The 18,080-nt window shown below is 42.7% G+C and overlaps 2 protein-coding genes across 2 annotated transcripts; both read right to left on the reverse strand.

The window, feature by feature from the left end:
• Nucleotides 1–2,074: 2,074 nt before the first annotated feature.
• Nucleotides 2,075–3,020, reverse strand: LOC133774313 (jun dimerization protein 2-like). Its single transcript, XM_062211951.1, has one exon. It carries the CDS (start codon nucleotides 2,591–2,593, stop codon nucleotides 2,075–2,077), a length of 519 nt encoding a protein of 172 aa, XP_062067935.1. The 5' UTR covers nucleotides 2,594–3,020.
• A 211-nt stretch (nucleotides 3,021–3,231) lies between these two features.
• On the reverse strand, nucleotides 3,232–4,004 carry LOC133774714 (CCAAT/enhancer-binding protein epsilon-like). The gene is made up of 2 exons (XM_062212621.1): nucleotides 3,663–4,004; nucleotides 3,232–3,581 (listed from the first exon to the last, which is right to left on the reverse strand). Exons 1-2 carry the CDS (start codon nucleotides 3,913–3,915, stop codon nucleotides 3,244–3,246), a joined length of 591 nt encoding a protein of 196 aa, XP_062068605.1. The 5' UTR covers nucleotides 3,916–4,004; the 3' UTR covers nucleotides 3,232–3,243.
• Between the last annotated feature and the right edge of the window lie 14,076 nt (nucleotides 4,005–18,080).

Genomic DNA, 18,080 nt, shown 5'->3' on the forward strand with positions numbered 1-18,080 from the left:
GGAAGAGGGGCATCCGGGACAGGATCGGTGCCCCGACCGGGACTAGAACCCAGTGTGCAGGCACCCCAAGGTGGAGGATTAGCTTAGTGAGCTGCGGCGCCAGCTTGCTTGTCTTTTCTTACCATAGCTGATGCTGCAACTCAGCTTTTTCAGCTCTTCAGTGCTCTTGGATGAAGCACAGCAGGTGAGCAGTTTGTCCTCTTAGGATGAACCTGAATGGGCAAAACCAATTCCGCTGGAAAGAAAAAGTGTGGTGGAAAAGGTTTCTCTATTCCCGAGGCTTGTCTGAGGGCAGAATCCAGTGCTTTAAGTTGTCTCTCTTTTACACCACCTCTCTCTTTATTCTAGTCCTTGTTCCATGAGCTAACGATTCCTTCGCAAATATATTCATTACAAATGCAGTGTTTCTGAGATTTCACTGGAATCCCTTCCAAAATACAGATTGCCAGGGTCACTCCTCCAAAAGTAATGATTCCACAGGTGTCATTGGGTCACAGGATCTGGGTCACAAGGGGCAAAATAGTTAAAAAGAAGAGAGGATACATGCTGGAGACAGAGCCCTGGGCAATTCGTGACAGGAAGCCCCGGATTCCAACAGAGACTGGGCAGATCCATGTTGAAGGAACAAATAAGAAAGGGAAGCAATGGAGGCATGCCAGAGGCATGGAACAAGGAGGCTGGAACCAGCCCCCAGTGGACCAGGTTAGATGGGAAATCGTGGGTCCATGGAGCTGCAGATAGCAGCAGGAGCATGAGCTTGGTGAACTGTGCTTGAAGTTCCACAAAGGAAAAAAGAGAAGGTATAGAGGAACAAACAGAGAGGGCGGGCACCTCCCTGCCCATCAATGTCCCCTCCCTCTCCCAACCTATCAACTGCAGGAGCCACCTCATCACACACACCCCCCCCCCCCCCAGGAACGAGGGCCACAACATTTCAGAGTAATTTCTTCTCTTGCATGTTGTACACGCAAGCTGTAGAGCAAGGAGAAGCCCTGAATATCAAAAACTGGAGCTCATTCCATTCACCATTGAAAAGCGAGCCAGGCCCCAGTAGGTGGGGCTCCATGCACCAGAGCTAGCACCCACGCCCACCACAACTGAGAAGTGAGCTGGGCTTCAGTAGGCGGGGCTGCATGCTTCCACTTGCAATGCACAGACACATAGTGACTAATAACAGAGTGAAACCTCACCCAAAGTGCAAAGACACAAATTATAGAGAAAAGCAACCAGATAAAAAAGAAAAAAAATACATAAATGCCAAAAAACAAAGGAAAAACTCTAAATAAGAATAAGGAAGACTCTATGAACCCCCAAAGGAACAGTACAACTCTTCAATATTAGAAGGTGAAGATGAAGAGATTGAGGATATGCCAGAAATGGAATTCAGAAAATTAATCTGTAGGACCCTAAAAATTGGTGTCCTATAGAGAGAGACCCCCAGAAGCACGAATTCCAGTCCAACCGATGCAAAAAAAGCAAGAGGAAGTTTATTACATCTGCGCAGATGGGCCAACTCCAAGCACAACAACACTCTCTGGTGCAGTGTGAGAAGAGAGGCGGCGATCATCAACCGCACAGCGTATTTAAGATTGAAAACCACAACATTAGCATATCTCCACGTCATTGCCAAGAATCACAAGATAAACCACAGCATGACAAATTCTCATAAGATGCATGACAAACTTCCAGGGTGAGGGGACGGAAGACCTTGAGTAAGCATAAACACGGGGTCATCATGACCAAAAACTTAACATAGCTCCTAAAATAATTGTCACATGCTCCATTATCTCATAAAAGCATTAGCACAATCATCACATGTTACAAGGTCAGCTAAAGTCTAGTTATCTTAAACAAAATGCATTTTGCAAGCCAAAGCATTTTGCACAGAAGCAAGATATGCAGTTAGCTCAAGCGACTTCATTTTAACCCTATCCTGCCTCAATTTTACATTCCAATTTAACCCCATCCTATCTTAATTTCACATCCCCCCCTTTTCTTTTGGTCAAATTTTAATCTTAAAATTTAAGTGAAATTATGGGGATAAGTTATACCATTTGCACCGCAGCCATTAATATTAGATCCAAGGGGTAGGGATGCTGTCGGTGCGGACAATGCAGGTGGGGCGGCGCCGGTTCAGTACGAGAATCAGCTGCTGCCGCTCCTGCTCCAGCTCCCTGACCTGTATCTTTAGTACCGCGTTTCTGAACTCCAGCCGCTCAAACTCCCGCTGCAGGGTCTCCGTGCGCTCCTTCCTCCGGGCCCACACCGCCTTGTTCTGTTCCAAGCGCCTTTTCCTCCGCTCCTCCTGTTCGTCGAGCTTACTTTTTACAGGTTGGGGCCTCTTGTCCAGGTTTACCTCGTCTTTCTCATGCTCCGCCTTCTTTACCACTTCTTTCTTTCTTAAGTCCTTGGTGGTGACCTCGGTGCTGATGTCCACGGCTGCGTCAGGCATGCCCAGCTTTATCTCCAGCAAGGGCACGATTATGGTCCCAATGCATTTCAGCTCCTTTACGATCAGAGCCGAGCCGGGCCGTCCGGTCAGGGGGTCTTGCCCTGGCAGAGAGCTCGTGGTCACAAAAGGGTCTGAAATCATAGCAGGCCGGCCAGGCACAGGATCTGAAACGAGTGTGGGAGCACGAAACTTTTTCTTTATCCTGCAACAAAGGAGGGGAGCCGGGTAGGAATACTAAACAGTCTTAAAGAGTCCCATCCCGAGCGGATTCCAAGAGCCACTCCCCTCAAGATAAGACTCTTAAAAGACCGTCCAGTTGTAGCTTTGGTGTTGTCCAAGTTTAAGCTGATAGGCGGCAGCCGGCCGCCTCCCCATGCGCCCACCAAATCCGCTGCCAGACACAGGTTTACAGGCACATCTCTGTGCCTTGCAGCAGATTCTATGAGCACAAAAGCAAGTCTACAGGGTAGGGGAAGTATGTTCCGCGGGATAGAAAAATTACACAAAGGCATCAGAATTTAAAAACAGAAAATACAACAGAGACAAAAACAGAAAGCACATCATACAAATTTGGATTAATGGTGCCTGTTCAGCTGAATTGACCCAAATACTTTTACACACCCTCTTCGACTTTCACACACCCTCTTCGACTTACTGTAAACATTTTACCATTTTCATTCTAGTCTAGAGTAAACTAGCCATCCGGATTTAGAAACCATGTCCTTTCCTTATATAAAAAGCTCTTTTCTCTTTAGCCCTTTTTACCAATGATACTCTTTTCTTTTATGTCCTTAACTTTTAATTTCTGTACTGACCAATGACAACAAATTTATAATAGCTTTCAAACACCTGCGCAGGATATCCAGCTCCTGCGTGAGCTGCCTCACGCGGCTGCGCAGCTGCTCATTTTCTGCCATGTACTGTTGTATCTCCAGGATGCGCCGCTTGGCCTTATCCCTGCTCTTGCGCACGGCGATATTGTTGCGCTCCCGCCGCAGCCGGTATTCCAGGCTGTCCTTCACTTCCTCCTTGTCCTCCTCCGAGGGGTCAGCCGGGGAGGGCGCCTTGAGGGGGCTGTTGGGGGGCACGATGGTGGCCACGGGGGCCTCGGGGACGCACAGGGGCTGGCCTGGTGCCGTCAGGGTTGGGGGCAGGTGCACAGGGGGCACAGTGGTGGCCAAGGGGGCCTCGGGGACACACAGGGGCTGGCCTGGTGCCGTCAAGGTCGGAGGCAGGTGCACGGCCATCTGCCCGCAGTGTGCCACCTGGTACTGCAGGGGATTATAGCTGCCCCGGCTGCCACCTCGGCTGCCCTCTGGCCCCCGGAGTTTCTCCCGGAGCTTCTCCTTCACAGCCCCAGTCCCAGGGTCGTTGTTAGGTGCCGACTCCATGGCAGAGAGGTCGGAGAGCAAAGCTGGGGACTGCTCCTCTTGGAAGCCTTCGAAGCCCCGGGAGGCGAACATTTAAGCAAAGCCTGGCGGGGTAGGGAAGTTGCAAAAGAATTACAACCGATCTACCGCGAGTGTGGGTTTCCATACGCAGTTTATATACAGAAGCCTGAACGCAGTGCAAGCCAGCACTACCCAGTTTGTTATAGTGCTGTGCCTGTCGCTGCATCCACGCCTCCACATCCAGCCCAGACCAGATCAATTGGGAAAACAAATATAGTTTAACACCCATCGGCGACATCTCGACCCAGTCCCCAGTGCCAGCTCTCCGTTATGGTTAAAGCTTCCCCTAGCTGAATAAAGCTTTCTTTAGCTAAACCCCCTGCACCCTGGCCACCTCTAGCTTGCCCGGGAGACAAAGCTGGGTCCATTATCTGACCCCAGTACCTTTGGTTGTCCAAATCGGGGAAACATTGGCGCTTCGTCGGAAAAGCCTTTGTCTGTTCTGAGTTCCCCATGGGTAGTGGCGAAAGCGTACCTGCTGTTCTTGTGCATTTTCACCCACTCCTATTTCTTGGCTGCACGGAGTGCTTGGTTCATAGCGATCAGCTCTGCCTGCCGAGCAAAGTTCTCGGAAGGGGGGTTGGAGATAGAAACCCATACCACTGACCTCGTTCGACCGCCTCTCACTGTTGTCCCCGTTGTACTCCGGAAGCTAGGGGGATGTCGGCTCACGTGGGCCCGTCCCGGACACCGCAGGAGGTGATGAAGTATTATCCACAGAGGCCGTTTTCGGTCAGTTCAGTCCCGTGTGGCAGACGTGCATCTCTGGATTCCCGTTGTTAGTCGGATCTTATTTGGGCACTTTTCTGTGCTTTTGTCGGTCTCCCGGGGTCCCTGCCTATTCTGATTTTCCCTTACTCTGCTTCCCTCCAACTGTGGTGGCCAGGATCCTAATTAGTTTCTGTTTCTTAGCCCATCTTAAACTTCCCCTTTTGTTTTTAACTAAATAACTTTAACCCCTTCAGCTAATCTCTTCAGGAGAGTCTGGCAGTAGAGTCTGAGTCTCCTACAGAGTTTCATTTAAGTATAGTAAAATTAATGTTAGTAAAACAGGCCCTGCAAGTCCTGCCAGGGCTTGAGATCCTAGTTATATGGAGGAGGAGGACGGCCAGTTAGAACGGGCCGGGGGTCCTTCCTCCTCTATCTTTTCTTACGCAGTCTTCAAAAGGCAAAAGATCTTCCTGCTCGCCTGAGAGAGCTAAGGGTTTTTCAGGTTTGAGGGTGTCCAATTCCTGCAATGGGTAGAGGGTTGAAGTAGGGTTTTTGCCCTGGTCTGCAAGTTCCGATACTAGGGGTGTTGCGGGTAAAATCGGAGGGGGTTTGGGGCTCGACGCCACCCCCAGAGCAACTGCTGACAATTCAGAACTGGGCTTCATTCTCAGGGCGGCGGTGGGTATAGCAGGATCGAGCTCTGCCACCGCCCTGTTAGAAAGGAGGAAAGGTTTTACCCAGTCTGGGGGGTTTTTCGCCAGGTCCTCCCACACAAAGATGTAGGGTACTTGTTTCGGGCGCCCTTCTTTACCTCCCTTGCAGACCTGGCTCTTCACCTGTAAGATAATTTGAGAGTCAAAAGTCCCATCCCGTGGCCACCCGATGTTTAAGGCTGGCCACTCAGACGTACAAAAACTTGTCCAGTTCTTCTTCTGCACTCTTATAGACAAGTTTTGGGCCCGTTCCCGGACCTCTCTCCAATGACCTAGAGTAAGACTCAAAGGTGTAGTTAATTCCTGTCCCATGTTGGAGGGGAAAGGCAATTAAGGTTAGTATATTAAAACACAGAAAACAACCACAAGACTCACAAATCACAAGACTTCACAAAGACACTGCGCACAACACTGGAACGAGACCTGCGCGCCCTAATGAGACGAGACCTGCGCGCAACAAAACTGAAACCAAAACGGGAGTGGCTGCTGCCACCAGCTCTTCTCCCGGGGAAGAAACCCTACTGAATCCTAACCAGAGCTTCCGATGAGAGCGAAGCGGCTGCCACCCGCCACGCTCCCCAGGTAAGCTTAGTGATGGGAGCGAAGCGGCTGCCACCCGCCAGGCCCCCCCAGAATACCGCCAATGGAGCGTCCTCCAAGGGCCTGAGCCAGGGGTCTTGACACGTCTGTCCTTCCTACTACTGGCTCTTTTCAGATACAGGTCCTGCAGGCACAATCTCAGTAAAACATGAACCTCCGGTACGTCAAGCGCCCCGGGAAAAAAATAAAAAATCAACAAAATCAACAGAACACAAAAAAACACTTAAAACAGCAAAAACTTACCTCCGATTGGAAAATGGAGCGTGGGTCTGGGGTCTCCAATCCCGGACGAGCCCCCAATGTAGGACCCTAAAAATTGGTGTCCTATAGAGAGAGACCCCCAGAAGCACGAATTCCAGTCCAACCAATGCAAAAAAAGCAAGAGGAAGTTTATTACATCTGCGCAGATGGGCCAACTCCAAGCACAACAACACTCTCTGGTGCAGTGTGAGAAGAGAGGCGGCGATCATCAACCGCACAGCGTATTTAAGATTGAAAACCACAACATTAGCATATCTCCACGTCATTGCCAAGAATCACAAGATAAACCACAGCATGACAAATTCTCATAAGATGCATGACAAACTTCCAGGGTGAGGGGACGGAAGACCTTGAGTAAGCATAAACACGGGGTCATCATGACCAAAAACTTAACATAGCTCCTAAAATAATTGTCACATGCTCCATTATCTCATAAAAACATTAGCACAATCATCACATGTTACAAGGTCAGCTAAAGTCTAGTTATCTTAAACAAAATGCATTTTGCAAGCCAAAGCATTTTGCACAGAAGCAAGATATGCAGTTAGCTCAAGCGACTTCATTTTAACCCTATCCTGCCTCAATTTTACATTCCAATTTAACCCCATCCTATCTTAATTTCACAAATCGTCAGATTACTTAGAAGCAATCAGAAGCAAATTCACAATCTAAATGAAAAGCACTCTCAAGAAATTGAGATATTAAAGAGAAGTCAGAATGAAATACTAGAAATGAAGAATTCAATAGATCAGATAGGAGATGCAGAGGAAAGCCTTAACAGAATAGGTGAGACAGAAGAAAGAATATCAGAACTAGAGGAAAAATTTCTGGAAATATTACAGTCAGACCCAATAAAAGAAGAAGAAATTAGAAAACTAAAAACATAGTTGGAGATCTACAATATTTTATCAAACCACCCAACATACAGATCCTAGGAATTCCAGAAGGTGTGGAAAGAGAGAAAGGATTAGAAGGTCTTCTTAATGAAATAATAACAGGAAACTTCCCCAATCTGGAGAAAGAAAGATAAATTTAACACAGGAAGTACACAGAACTCCCAATAGACCTGACCAGAAGAGATCTTCACTACAACACATTGTAGTAAAATTCCCCACAGTAAAACATGAAGAAAAGATCTTAAAATGTGCATGAGATGGCCGGCGCCACGGCTCACTTGGCTAATCCTCTGCTAGCGGTGCTGGCACCCCGGGTTCTAGTTCCGGTTGGAGGGCTGGATTCTGTCCCAGTTGCTCCTCTTCCAGTCCAGCTCTCTACTGTGGCCCGGGAAGGCAGTGGAGGATGGCCTAAAGTGCTTGGGCCCTGCACCTGCATGGGAGACCAGGAGGGAGCTCCTGGCTCCTGGCTTCAGATCAGCGCAGTACGCCATCCGTAGCGGCCATTTGTGGGGGTGAACCAACGGAAAGGAAGACCTTTCTCTCTGTCGCTCTCTCTCTCTCTCTCTGTCTAAATCTGCCTGTCAAAAAAATGTGCATGAGAGAATTGCCAAATCACATTCAGAGGAAATCCAATTAGACTCACTGCAGACTTCTCATCAGAAACTCTACAGGCAAGAAGAAAATGGTGAGATATATAAGAAGCTCAAGGATGTGCTACATACAGGAACAGAAACAGCAACATCACTATGAAAGAAGATGATTGCAGAAAATGACCCAGCAAAAGTACAAAGGAAATCCAAAATACAAAAACATTACTATTTATGGAAACATAGCAGGGCAAAGTTGATACTTAAAAATAGTCAGCCTGAATATAAATGGTCTCAACTCCCCTGTTAAAAGACACAGACTGGCTGAATGGATTAAAAAAGAAAACCTATCTATTTGCTGCCTACAAGAAACATACCTTTCCAGCAAAGATGCATGCAGACTGAAACTGAAAGGATGGAAAAAGATAATCCATGCTAACAGAAATCATAAAAGAGCTGGTGTGGCCATCCTAATCTCAAACAAAATAGACCTTAACACAAAAACTATTGAAAGAGACAAAGAAGAACACTATATAATGATTAAAGGATCAATGCAACAGGAAGATATGAATATTATAAATGTATATGCACCTAATTACAGGGTACCTGGATATATAAAAGAAATGTTAAAGGGCTTAAAGGGAGATATAGACTCAAATACAATAGTAATGGAGGACTTTAATACTCCATTTTCAGCAATGGACAGATCAACAAGACAGAAAATAAACAATGAAACAACAGAGTTAATCAACACTATAGACCAAATAGACTTAGCGGATGTCTACAGAGCCTTCCACCCTACAGCCACAGAATACACATTTTTCTTACCAGTGCATGGAACTTTCTCTAGGACTGATCACATGCTAGTGCATAAAGCAAGTCTCAGCAAATTAAAAAAAATTAAATCATACCATGCATCTACTCAGACCACAATGCAATGAAGCTGGAAATCAGCAATTCAGGAATTTCTAGAATTTACACAAACAGATGGAGACTGAACAACACACTCTTGAATGAATAGGGGGTCATAGAAGAAATCAAAACAGAAATCAAAAATTTCTGGAAACAAGTGAAAATGACAAAAGAGCATACCAAAACTTATGAGATACAGCAAAAACAGTGTTAAGAGAAAAGTTTATAGCAATTGGTGGGTACATCAAGAAATTGGAAAGGCAACAAATAATGCATTATCAATGCATCTAAAGGATCTAGAAAAATAACAGCAAACCAAACTCAAAACTAGTAGGAGAAAAGAAATAACTAAAATTAGAGAAAAAAGTCAATAAAATTGAAACAAAAATTACAAAATATCAGCAAAATGAAGAGCTGTTTTTTTGAAAAAAATAAACAAAATTGACACAATGTTGGCCCAACTAACCAAAAAAAAAAAAGAGAGAGAGAGAAGACCCAAATCACTAAAATTAGAGATGAAAAAGAAAATGTAACAACAGACACTACAGAAATAAAAAGAATAATCAGAAATCACTACAAAAAGCTGTGTGCCAACAAATGGGAAACCTAGCAGAAATGGATAGATTCTTGGACACATAACTTACCTAGATTAATTCAAGAAGACATAGAAAACCTAAAGACACCCATAACCAAGACAGAAATTGAATCAGTAATAAATACCCTCCCAACAAAGAAAAACCTAGGACTGAATGGCTTCACTGTTGAATTCTACCAGGCATTTAAAGATGAGCCAACTCCAATTCTCCTCAAACTATTCCAAACAATTGAAAAGGAGGGAATCTTTCCAAATTCTTTCTATGACGTCAGCATCACCCCAATTCCTAAACCTGGAAAAGACAAAACAGAGAATGAAAACTACAGACCAGTTTCCCTGATGAATATAGATACAAAAATCCTCAACAAAATTCTGGCCAATTGAATCCAACAACACATCAGAAAGATCATTCACCCAGATCAAGTGGGATTTATCCTTGGTATGGAGGGATAGTTCAGCATTTGCACATCAATCAATGTGATGCATTACATTAACAAACTGAAGAACAAAAACCATATGTTTATCAATAGATGCACAGAAAACATTTGACACAATACAGCACCCTTTCATGATGAAAATTCTAAGCAAATTGGGTTTAGAAGGAACATTCCTCAACACAGGGAAATTTATAACAAACCCACGGCCAGCATCCTATTGATTGGGTAAAGTTGGAAGCATTCCCACTGAGTTCTGGAACCAGACAAGGACGCCCACTCTCACTATTGCTATTCAATATAGTCCTGGAAGTTTCAGTCAGATCCATTAGGCAAGAAAAAGAAATCAAAGGGATTCAAATCAGGAAAGAGGAAGTCAAACTATCCCTATTTTCAGGTGGCATGCTTCTATAGATAGGGGATCCAAAAGTCTCCACAAAGAGACTATTGAAACTCATAGAAGAGATTGGTAAAGTAGCAGGATATAAAATCAATACACAAACAACAACAACCTTTGTATACACAGACAATGCCATGGCTAAAGAGAACTTCTAAGATTAATTCCAGTCACAGTAGCTACAAAAAAATTTGAAAATCTTGGAATAAATTTAACCAATGATGTCGAAGATCCCTACAATTATAATTAAAAAAACATTAAAGAAAGAAATAGAAGAATACAAAAAATGGGAAAAACTTCCATGTTCAAGGATTGGAAGAAACAATATCATCAAAATATCCATTCTTCTGAAAGTAATTTACAAATTCAATGCAATACCAATCAAAATACCAAAGACATTCTTCTCAGATCTAGAAAAAAATAATGTTGAAATTCATTTGGAAACACAGGAGACCTTGAATAGCTAATGCAATCTCATACCAAAACAAAACATAACAAAACAAACAAACAAAGCCAGAAGCATCACAATGCCAGATTTCAAGACATACTACAAGGCAATTATAATCAAAACACCCTGCTATTGGTACAAAAATAGACATGTAGACCAATGTAACAGAATAGAAATGCCATAAATCGATCTAAGCATCTATAAGAAACTTTTATTTGACAAAGGAGCTAAAACAAATTCCTGGAGCAAGGACAGTCTCTTCAGCAAATGGGAAAACTGAATTCCACATGCAGAAGTATGAAGCAGGACCCCTACCTTACACCTTACACAAAAGTCCATTCAAGATTGATTAAAGACCTAAATCTACAACTACCATAAAATTATTAGCATTGGGCAAACCCTGCAAGACATTGGCACAGGCAAAGAGTTTCTGGAAAAGACCCCAGAGGCACAGGAAATAAAAGCCAAATTTGAGAAATATGAATACATCAAATTGAGAAGCTTCTGTAACTGCAAAAGAAACAGTCAGGAAAGTGACAAGTCAACTGACAGACTGGGAGAAATTGTTTGCAAACCATGCAACTAATAAAGGGTTAATAACCAGAGTATAGTGTTTCTTTCTTTTTCTTTTTGACAGGCAGAGTTAGACAGTGAGAGAGAGAGCAACAGAGAGAAAGGTCTTCCTTCCATTGGTTCACCCCCACAAATGGCCACTACGGCTGGCATACTGTGCTGATCTGAAGCTAGGAGCCAGGTGCTCCCTCCTGGTCTCCCATGGGGGTACAGGGCCCAAGCACTTTGGGTCATCCTCCACTGCCTTCCCGGGCCACAGTAGAGAGCTGGACTGGAAGAGGAGCAACCGGGACAGAATCTGGCACCCCAACTAGGACTAGAACTCGGAGTACCAGTGCCACAGGTGGAGGATTAGCCAAGTGAACCGTGGATCTCTGTCCTTAATGTGTTGTACAATGTGAATTAATGCTATAACTAGTACTCAAACAGTACTTTACACTTTGTGATTCTGTGTGGGTGCAAACTGTTGAAATCTTTACTTAATATATACTAAATTGATCTTCTGTATTTAAAGATAATTGAAAATGAATCTTGATTTGAATGGGATGGGAGAGGGAGCGGGAGATGGGAGGGTTGCAGGTGGGATGGAAATTATGGGGGGATAAAGCCACTGTAATCCAAAAGCTGTACTTTGGAAATTTATATTTATTAAATAAAAGTTAAAAAAATAATCAGAGTATATAACGAGATTAAGAAACTCAACAACAACAAAACAAACAAGTCAGTTAAGAAATGGGCAAAAGACTTAAACAACCATTTTTCAAAAGAGGAAATCTAAATGGCAGACATTTATGAATGAAATGAAAAAATGCTCAGGATCACTATCCATCAGGGAAATGTAAATTAAAATCACAATGAAGTTTCACCTCACCTCAGTTAGAATGGCTTTCATACAGAAATCAACAAACAAATGCTGGTGTGGATGTAGGGGAAAAGGCACACTAATCCTCTGTTAGTGGGGATGTAAACTGGTAGAAGCACTATGGAAGACAGTTTGGAAATACCTCAGAAATCTGAATAGAGTTCTACCATACAACCCAGCCATCCCACTCGTCTGAATTTACCCAAGGGAAATGAAATCATCTAATAAAAGAGTTATTTGCATCCCCGTGTTTATTGAAGCTCAATTCACCATAGCTAAGACATGGACTCAACCTAAATTCTGGTCAACTGAAGACTGAATAAAGAATCATGGGATATGTACTCTATGGAATACTACACAGCATTAAAAAATGAAATCTGGTCATTTGCAACAAAATGGATGAATCTGGAAAACATCATACTTAGTGAAATATACTAGTCCCAAAGGGACAAATACTATACATTCTCCCTGATCTGTGATACCAACAGAGCACATAAAAGGAAACCTGTAAAAATGAAATTGACACTTTGAGAAACAATGACTTGAACAGCCCATCTTGATTATCTAGGAACAATTATTTTTTCCTTCTTAATACCATTGGCTTAACTATTTACTTGATATGGAATTAATCATATGTGTATAAAGTCACTTGAAAATAGATCCCAGTAAAACATAAGAGTGGAAATAAGAGAGGGAGGAGTTTCATACATTCTTATGGACTTACTTCTAAGAGTACAGCTAAAACTTGCCATGGGACTCCAAATCCCATTAAGCTGGGTGGCAGTAATGCATATTAAATGTTAAAGTGATCATATTAAGTGTTTAGTTGATCATATAGCTAGGATTATGTGTTAATGGGGTCATATAAATAAGATCAAGTGTCTGGTAATAGCAATAGATAGAATTAAAAAGGAGAGAATGCTCCAACATGAGAAGCAGTCCATACAGTAGACTCATAGAATGACAATTGCTCTCAACAGAACTCTGACCTCAGAATCAGCCCTTAAGGCATTCTGGTCTGGCTGAAAAGCCCATAAAGGCATTTCAGGCATGGAAAGCCAAGACATTGTGGCAGAAAAAAATGTCTTACATGAAGGATCTCTGTGAGTGAGACCATAGGGGAAAGAAGGGGCCATCAAAGAAGGATGTACTTTTCTTTGAAGGGAGGCGAGAACTTGTATTTTGCTTATGGCCTCTAAATACTGACAGAAATTGTGGACTCAAAAGGCTTCTATAACCTTGGCAGCTCATGTCAACAGCCTCGGATGGTCACTGATCTCATACATGAGTGTTAACTGTTAAATTAACAACAGGAGTCACTGTGCGCTTACACCCCATGTAGGACCTCTGTCCTTAATGAGTTGTACTATGAGAATTAACTATAAAACTTATTCTCAGTTTTTCATGTTTTGTGTGTGTATGTGGGGGGGTGAAAACTGTTGAAATCTTTCCTTAATATAGAGTTGGTCTTCTGTGTATAAAGTTAATTAAAAAATGAATCTTAATGGAGAATGGGACTGGGAATGGGAGAGGGAAGAGGAGGTGGGGTGGTAGGGTGGGTATGGGGGGAAGAATCACTATATTCCTAAAGTTGTACTTTTTTACTCATTAAATAAAAGGTTTCTTTGGAAAAAAATAAAACTGATTCAAAAGACATTAAGAAAATGTGGTAGATTCAAATCTTTTATGCATCATATTGAATGGGATGCACACTCTCCATTTTAAAACCTTAAATCTTTAAGTATTTTTTGAGCAATATTAAAAAATTCCTCCACCAATGATTAAATATATAATTAAGCCTATTTTGGTAATAGCTAATTTAATTTTATTATTAGCTTTTCAAGAATAATATGAACAAAGCTCTTAATGATGTGTCCCTGGAAAGCAACTGTCAGCTGTCAATTCTGTCACAACCCAGATCTCTGTATGGGTAGAATCCACCAACACTAACTTCTCCTTCATTTCCTGTACTAATACTCTGAATAAAATAGCTTGATTTATTTATTCACTTAACAACTGTTTACTGAAGTCCTATGCTAGCATGGCATTGTTCTAGGCATTTAATGCAAATGAAGCTATTTCAGATTCAATCATTCAGTTCTAACAATCTTTTCTATCAAAAACATTTACGAGAATGAGTCATTCACACAGTAACAAAAATTACACAATGTGTTATTGCAGGAAGGAGAAAATAAAGGCATGTCTTCCTCTTATGTCTATTTGTATCCAATTTACCAAGGTGAACCATTTTTAAGATATTCGAAGATATGCCTCCAAACAATTTTCTCTGCATGTACAAAATATGCATATAGAACATTTGTATCAATTGTAATAAAATGGAACAATATTAAGAGGTAGCATTTAGCCAATGAGTTAGATGGACAATAAAGAGCAAACAACATTTTCTATCAGTATTTTGGTGTTAAATCTAGAACATGTTTATGTTGATTGTTATATTGTACATTTAAAAGCTTGTTAGATGGCAGCTGTTTGGCCTAGTGCTTGAAATGCCTGCATCCGAGTGCTTGGTTCAGTATCTGACTCTACTTCTGACTCCAGCTTCCTGCTAATGCAGAACACTGGGAGCAGCAGTGATTGCCCAAGTACCTGGTTCGCACCACCCACACGAGGGACCTGGATGGAGTTCTTGAATTCTGGCTTCATTTTTGGTATTTTGAAGTGCACCAGGGATGAACACTCTGTCTCTTTCTATCTGCCTCTCAAATGATAAAAACAGAACACACAAAAAATTGAACATTAAATAAAAAGCTAGTTTGGATTTCTTTATTTTTTAAAATTTTGTTTGCTTATCTGAAGGGCAGAATTACAGATTTAGAGAGATCTTCCATCTACTGGTTCATTCCACAAATGGTTGAAATGACTGGGATTGAGACTGTTTCAGACAGTCCCAGGAGCCAGGAGCTTCTTCCCAGTCTCCTGTGTAGGTGGCTGGGGCCAAAGCACTTGGGCCATCTTGCATTGCTTTCCCAGGTGCATTAGCAGGGAGCAGTGTTGGAAACAGAGTAGCTGGGACTTGAACTGGCACTTGAATATGAGAAGTGGGTGTTCCCTGGAGGCTTAACTTGCTGCATGCCAACATCCATCCCTGGTGTAACATTTTTTACATCCATGTGTATTATACCAAACTGAAGTTTTTGACTCATTGGTAACGAAAGTGACAGGTGGTCTATATTCAACCCAGACAAGGTATATTGGGAGTTTATGACCACGCATGAGGGGGAGAGCAGGACTCAGAGGTTCCACTGACTTTCTTCCTGAAGGAAGCTGACCAGGGGTTTTATGACGTTGAGCGGGGCATGGATGTGCTCTCTCTGTCTCTGGCTTAGCTCTCTCAACACACAGCACTCCAGTTCTGCTTGGTCTGGGGTTCATTGCCAGTCACTCCTTCTGCAGTCTAATTAATTATTCCAGACTCATACAGGCTGGGGAAGTCCCTAAAGGGGCAGGAGGGGGTCATTTGCAGTTAGGGGCTGGGTGTTCCTTGGTGCTGATAGTTTTGGAGCTGGGTGGAGGCACCTGTGGTTGGGCATGGATTCATGGTCCAGTTGGGAGGAGCTGGTTGAGTCCTATTCCTTTCCTGTCTCACATACTTTTTTTTTTTTTTGATTACAAATTCTCCATGAACTTTTTGAAGGCTCCTCAGAAGCAAATTCTTACTGATGGCTTCATCTGCTGAAGGTGTTTCTGATCTGCGGGCAGCTGTCTTTCAGGTGGTGGTTCAGGGAACTAGGATTCTGTCCTATTCTATTATCTTGTGGTTCCACAATCGTTTACCATGTGAGTGTCCTCTGCACCCATCTACCCTGGGCAAATGTTCAGTAAAATCTTGCATGAAAATGAGGAAACTAATGAAAATGGCCCCTGGGAAAAGATCAGACTAGGTGTACAGCCCACAGACTCAGGGAGCACCCCTTACATTGAAGGAAAAATTTAGAACATGTATGCTTAGGGGATGTGCGTGAGGCAGAGGGAGGGAGTGGCAGTGGTGTTGCAAAAAAAAAAAAAAAAAAAAAAAGGAAAGAAAAGAAACATAGTACTACGTCTCAAAATGAACTATGGGCATACCATCGAAGAACTCAGTTCTTTTTGATCAAATCATACCGCTGAAGGATTCATGACCTTGGACTACAGGGCTGTGATGGCTCAAGATTTCAGACAAGTCTGCAGACTCCACTGTTCTCATGTGGAGGTGACTGAAAAAACTTTGCAGGCTCTGTGGGGGCTTATTCCAACAACTGCTTTGATTGCCACCAAAGGAGATAATGAAAAGGAAAAAAAAATCTCTTAGACTCTAAGGATGGAGCCAGAGAGAGCTTCTCAAGGTGTGGAATTTTGGTCTGATCAAGGAATAGTCCCATATCCTTGGCTGAAAGACCTCAACATACCAGCCCAGTGCAATTTCAGAACTGCTATGGGCCAGAGCAGGACTTTTACCAGCACTGAGTGGGTGTAGGGCAGACTGATTCACATTTGAGAATAATTTAGAGATGGTATGCATTGCACACAGAGAATGGACTTTGATGAGGATGCCTCCCAGCTGAGCTTGTGGCTTTCTTCCTTCAGGAGAACTTCAGTGGAACCCTTGTGCAGACAGGGGGGCCAAAGGACAAGGGAGGACTGGGACAGTGGCAAGTGTTCTGATGCTCACTTAATGTTCCCTCTGCTTGCTTCACTCCCCACCCTGAGACCCTCTTGTGCAGAACAGAGGCCCATGTCAATGCCAGCATGGAGTGTGAAGCATGGAACCGGGAGAAAAGAAGACATAAAAGCTGGAGACCTCCCAGGGACGTTTTGCTGAGTTAAACACTTCTGTAGAGTGGCAGAGCATCCACCATCCCTCCAGGTAGAAACAATGGTAGCGGCTGTGTGTTGAGCAGTTACCTATGCCAGCCACTGTATCAACTCATCACAGGTCCTCCCCATAACCCTGAGATGACACTGTTATTGTTGTTACTATTTTATAAGGGATAAAAGCCGCAAACAGCCAAGTGGAGCAGCTTTTAAGGGACACACAGATAGGAAGTGGCAAAGATGGTCAAAAGTGACCTCAAGCAGATTAACTAACAGAGCAGAAGGCAAAGGCAGGAAAGGTTCAAGAACTAAGGGTAGAGTCGCAGAGGCTCTGTAGATGTAATAATTGGCACGTTTTCCAGAAAGGGTGAGTTAGAGGCCAGGGAGCATGGGAGACTGGTTATTTCCAATGCTGGGAAGCTGTCTAACTAGGTGATAGTTATTTGAGGGACGAATTTGATGATGAAGTTTTACTTAGAGCTTTTTCTTTTCTCCCAGTTTTTGTTCTTGTATTTCAATCATGAGCCTAGGTGAAACTGGTTTAGCTGAAATACATGATGGGTACTTAATAAATCAAAGTTCAACTACATACTATGTAAAATTAGAATCAGGCTGAAAATTGCACTTACAAATTGTTGTGTAAATGATATGTTATTCCTTGAAACAGTTTTAAAGAAAAAAGTAGCAAAATAGAGTAGTTTATGTTGGATTTCTGGTGTTTGATTTTTTTTCACTCTAAGTTGAATGTATTATGTTCTTGAAATTGATTTGCTCTTAGTGCTACGGCCCTGTAGATGCCATCAAAAATAACGAGGTGATTGCTGCTGCCAAGTCCCACGTTTGAGTGCATCATGGACGATATTTTCCTTTTTACTGGACACTATTAATTGGATGTCAGAATGTTTATTTTTATTTTTATTGCAATAGTAGTTACCCATTGTTGTGCTGAATCTTTTATGCCTTTTTAAAATTTTAAATTCTGATATGCACATTACTAGAAATCTGAAAAGTGAAAATGGAACATTAAATCATTCATATTAACACTGTGGTCATGCTATACTTTTGTCTGATTATCTTGGGGTAATAACTTAGTTTTAAAAAAAATTCTCATCGAAAGAGGACATATACATTGAAAACAGAACTGAACCTTAGGGATGACTGAAGATAAACATTTGAGTTCAAAGTTTGTCCTCTTTTAAAGTTCCCCAAGCATCCTGAGAGGAGAATTCCCATAAAACCACCCGACACAGATTCTTCTGTGCCTGATGCCAATATTTTTATCCTTTTAGCTATCATAAAAAGTTGCTCATTGTGAGATTCAGGTCAGAACTCATGGTGCCAATTAAAAGTAATACCTATTTTACTTCAAACAGATA

The sequence above is a fragment of the Lepus europaeus genome, chromosome 15 (assembly GCF_033115175.1).
Source record: "Lepus europaeus isolate LE1 chromosome 15, mLepTim1.pri, whole genome shotgun sequence".
NCBI classification, from domain to species: domain Eukaryota; kingdom Metazoa; phylum Chordata; class Mammalia; order Lagomorpha; family Leporidae; genus Lepus; species Lepus europaeus.